Genomic DNA, 4,518 nt, shown 5'->3' on the forward strand with positions numbered 1-4,518 from the left:
AAGGACTATTTTTGTCGAAAATGAAAAAGCTGATGGACCAAATCCAAAATTTAGTGAAAAGTAAGTAAATAAATAAATATTTTAAAGAAATCTTGAAAAATGAGTGGAGGAGACGTATGCAGCAGCAGCACCATGAATGATGGTGGCCAATAGGGGCTTGCTTTTCTTCCATCAAAGTCGACGTGGCAAATTTGGGCCATTCAGCGACACGATAGATATTTTTTAGATTTTTTTTCTCTCAGATATTTTGATTCACTTCATGATACAATAGGATAACTTTTCCTCCTTCAAACAAATCTACTCACAAACACCATCTCTCTCTCTCTCTCTTCCAAAAGATCTGAAGACGGCCGTTCGCCTGATATTATTATGGGGGAAGTGTTGATCAACAGCGACGGCGGCGAGGGGATAGCTGACATGCCGGAGTTGATGATGAGGAGTGAAGACAGGACGAATGACGGTGGTGGTGGCGGTGATTCGCCAACCACCACCACCAATAACGTGGTCAGGTGGGAGAAGTTCTTACCCAAGATGGTTCTTAGGGTTCTTTTGGTTGAAGCTGATGATTCCACTCGTCAGATTATCACTGCTCTTCTCAGAAAATGTAGTTATAAAGGTGTGTTCTTTATTATCATCCCCCTTTAATTACCTTTCATTTTCGTTACATTGTTCAAAATTAACCTTTAATTATCGGATGGTTCCAAATCTGATCCCAGATGTTTTTATTCAAAATCTGTAAAGTTTTAGGAGAATTTAGTAATCAAAATTAAAAAGGGTGGGGGAATTTGTGGTCAATCGTAGTTAAGTATCTCGAAAACCTCAAAAACACAAAACCCCCAAATTTAACATGTCGAATTCGAGCAAGGATTCATCAGATATGAGGTTTATATCTTTTTTTTTCATGTTGTAAACAGTTGCTGCTGTTTCTGATGGTCTAAAGGCATGGGAGGTACTGAAAGGAAGATCTCATAACATCGATCTCATACTGACGGAAGTCGAGCTCCCATCCATCTCTGGATTTGCTCTTCTCACTTTGATCATGGAGCATCCGGTCTGCAAAAACATTCCTGTTATAAGTACGATCCATATCTGTTAATACCCACTTTAAAATTTCATTTATCTAAAGAAAGATTTGATATCGAATCTGGTTTAATATTTCTCGATTTGATTCTGCAGTGATGTCGGCCCATGATTCCGTTAGCACTGTTTATAAGTGTATGCTGAGAGGTGCTGCAGATTTTCTTGTAAAACCTGTTAGAAAGAATGAATTGAAGAACTTATGGCAACATGTTTGGAGGAGACAAGCTGTATGTGTCTGATGTTCGACTTTAATTGCAAATCTGTAGCTTTATGGTCTGATCTAATCTGGGTTTCTCTTGTTTTGTTTAATCAGTCCACCGCTGGCGGTAACGGGCACCCAGAAGAGAGCGATGCACAGCAAAAAGTTGAAGCCACTGCTGAGAACAATGCAACTAGCAATCGTTCTAGCGGGTACATGGCTTGCATCAAGCAAAATAGAGAATGCATTGAAAAAGGAAGCGATGCTCAGGTAGCTTTCTTGATTAATAAAAGCACTACAACGAATTCGGCTTTATAAGCCAAAAATGTCTAATGTCCTAAATTTATAGAAGCAAACAAATTGTGTATCATGTATAAAGGTTAGGACGTATTTAAGCATCCTAACAAGTATTTAGGACCATTTTTGTAGGACGGACATCTTTTTATGGGATACTTGTTTTATAAGTACTTTTTAGATAATGTCATATAAAAAGACTAATAGGACGTTTTATTTCAAAATTGTATTGAAAAACTCGTTAGGACACCCAAGAATGTTCTATCAACTTATTGTAACACATTTATATACGGCACAAAATGGTTTGGTCCTGTAAACTATATTAAAGCAGTCTATTAGGACAATTAGACATAATATGACGTCCTGTAAAACCGATTTTTGTTGTAAGGAATCTTCTTATTGGTAGTTGCATATCTCACTCGTACTGATGATTTATGTCTGTTGTGTAGAGCTCTTGCACAAAACCAGACATGGAAGCCGATGGACCACCCGTGGAACAACTGAAGGAGCTCACTGATTTAAAATGGGCTAACCAATCGGGGACACAAAACAATGAGGCAGAAGGTAACATGACTAATTGTGGCTAATTTTTGATCAGTTTCCTATCTGGTTGTTTTCTTTTTTATAAACTAGAAATTATCTAACAAACTGATGCGTATGATTTATTAGGATCAGCAAAGGATGACACACAGAAAATGGTGAATACATGTAGTCAAGAAAAGAACATGGCTATAGATGTCAGATGGGAAAATGTTGTCGATGCCAATGTTGCGATTGGCAATACTTCTAGGGAAGCCATTGATTTGATTGGATCGTTTGACAGTTACCCAAAACCCAGTTACAAAAGCTCTTTAAACTGCGGTGCAAACAAGATCGATCATCCTTCACCAATCTTAGATCTTTCCCTCAGAAGATCTCATCCAAGTAGCTCGGTGAATCAGTTCAGTGATGATAGGCACAGGTTGAAGCAATCTGATGTCTCGGCATTCTCACGGTGAGTGTTCACTGTTAATGGAAAGTTCATTTAGAAATTAGAAAATATTTTGAGGACATATAAACCAAATATTCATAATGAATAACATGAATATCCATTATGAATATTTGGTTCTAATGGTTCTCCACTATTATATTCAACTTCAGGCGAGCGCATACAAGTAGTCATCTTTGTGATTCTGATTGATTTGAACATTGGGCATACAGGTACATCAATAGAACACAACCACCCCTAACCTCAGGATCTACCAGCATTTCCAACCAACAGAAGGATTGTGAAATCAATTCTGATAAACCGCCATCCAAGAATGTGGTCGAGCATAATTATGATACCCATAGCGCACCAGTGGGAAATTCTAGGCATCACATGATGAGTCAACATGGGCAAGTGGAAAGTCAAAGGCAATTCCCTTCACCAAAAGATAGAGTGTTTCCTGTTCCAGTTCCAGCAAGAGGGTTAAGATCTGAGAACCCAGGTGCCACTTATGGTTCAGTATTACCTCCTCCCTTTAGTGTGCAACCGAGCTTGAACCAGATGCGGAGCCCGTGTTCATCAGAGCATCAGGAACCATCCTTGTTTCAAGCACCAGAGCTGCATTGCGTGATGGCGGACAGAAAAGCCACTGATCAGATGGAGACCGTGGAAGATAGAGGGATTATTTCTTCAGCAACCGATCATAGTCTAAGTAGCAGTTTCTGTAATGGTGGGACGTTAAACCGTCTCAACAGCATAGGTAGCGGAAGTAACGGTAGTGGTAATACTCAACGATCTAGTCACAGAGAAGCCGCCTTAAACAAATTCAGGATGAAGAGGAAAGACAGATGCTATGATAAAAAGGTAAACAGCCACAATCTGTCATCAGGATCTCGAACAAATACTTCCAGATATCTGTATATTAGTAGTGTTATAGGGAAATGTTCAAATGGAACCATAAATATTTTAAGAATCTTGGAACCAACTACTTCATGTATTCATTAATACATGTATGTTATTCATCATGAATATAATGTATATTCACTATGAATAATTTTCATCACGAATAGAACATGAATAGTTGGTTCCTAGTTCTCAAAAACATTTATCGATCTGGTTTGAACATGCCCCTAGTACTATAAATGTATATGGAAATTGACTGATGGATACTGGCCGATTCTCGTCTTCAACACGTCTCATTAGACTTGTGTCTACAGGTACGATACGAAAGCAGAAAAAAGCTAGCAGAGCAGCGACCTCGGGTGAAAGGACAGTTTGTACGTCAGGGACAAACAAGTAATCTTTCACCTATGGAAGTTGACACAGAATAAGCTACAACGGAAACTATAGCCTGATATTGGACCAGATGACAGATTCTAAATATGGTTTCCAGAGATCCAGTGAGGAGGATATAGAAAGATTACTGAAGAACCTAACACCCAAGATTGTTAGTTTTGGATTGTAAATTTTGTAATATAGCAGTAGTTGATGTTGTATTATTCTTTTGATCACACAAACGGACATGCTACATGAACGAAGCCTGGCGGGCAACGGTTGGTTTGTAAGATTTTTCACTTGGTTCTGACTAGAAAAGGCAAGATGGATTTAACAGATCTTTCTGTTCTGGGATCAAAACATCACAGAAACAGAAGTCATAGTTGGCAAGCGCTTTTGATCTAATGAACGTAACTTGTACAACGCAATTTGCGCTCATAGTGACATATATGGGAAGCAAGAACTCATGCCACGAGAGAAAAGATATTGTATTTCAATTCCTTCGAAGATAAAAATTGAACATAACTGATTCTTGCTTGAATAGTGTAACACCCCAAGAACACGGGCCACAAAAATTTCCAAAGAAAACTAGGAATTGGTATTGAATATCAAGCTTTACCCAAAAAGGAGAAACAATGTATAACGGTTAATTACATTTGTAAATAAACGAGTTTGAGGCTAACAGCCTCTTAATCTAGTCCTC

General features: G+C 38.4%; 1 protein-coding gene across 1 annotated transcript; it reads left to right on the top strand.

Moving 5' to 3' along the window:
• The first annotated feature begins 369 nt into the window (after positions 1 to 369).
• LOC112524871 (two-component response regulator-like APRR5) lies at positions 370 to 4,153 on the top strand. The gene is made up of 8 exons (XM_025134815.1): positions 370 to 616; positions 915 to 1,076; positions 1,177 to 1,307; positions 1,394 to 1,549; positions 2,023 to 2,137; positions 2,243 to 2,567; positions 2,774 to 3,404; positions 3,758 to 4,153. The coding sequence occupies exons 1-8, from the start codon at positions 370 to 372 to the stop codon at positions 3,869 to 3,871; spliced, it is 1,881 nt and encodes a 626-aa protein (XP_024990583.1). The 3' UTR covers positions 3,872 to 4,153.
• The last annotated feature ends 365 nt before the right edge of the window (positions 4,154 to 4,518 follow it).

This window comes from Cynara cardunculus (assembly GCF_001531365.2).
Source record: "Cynara cardunculus var. scolymus isolate 2C chromosome LG 13, CcrdV1, whole genome shotgun sequence".
Lineage (NCBI taxonomy): Eukaryota > Viridiplantae > Streptophyta > Magnoliopsida > Asterales > Asteraceae > Cynara > Cynara cardunculus.

What these genes read in the sequence shown, in the direction of transcription:
- LOC112524871 (XM_025134815.1), top strand. Translation starts at nt 370, where the DNA reads ATGGGGGAAGTGTTGATCAACAGCGACGGCGGCGAGGGGATAGCTGAC. An exon ending in CAGAAAATGTAGTTATAAAG is followed by an intron (nt 617 to 914) that starts GTGTGTTCTTTA and finishes TGTTGTAAACAG; the next exon opens with TTGCTGCTGTTTCTGATGGT. An exon ending in ATGTTTGGAGGAGACAAGCT is followed by an intron (nt 1,308 to 1,393) that starts GTATGTGTCTGA and finishes TTGTTTAATCAG; the next exon opens with TCCACCGCTGGCGGTAACGG.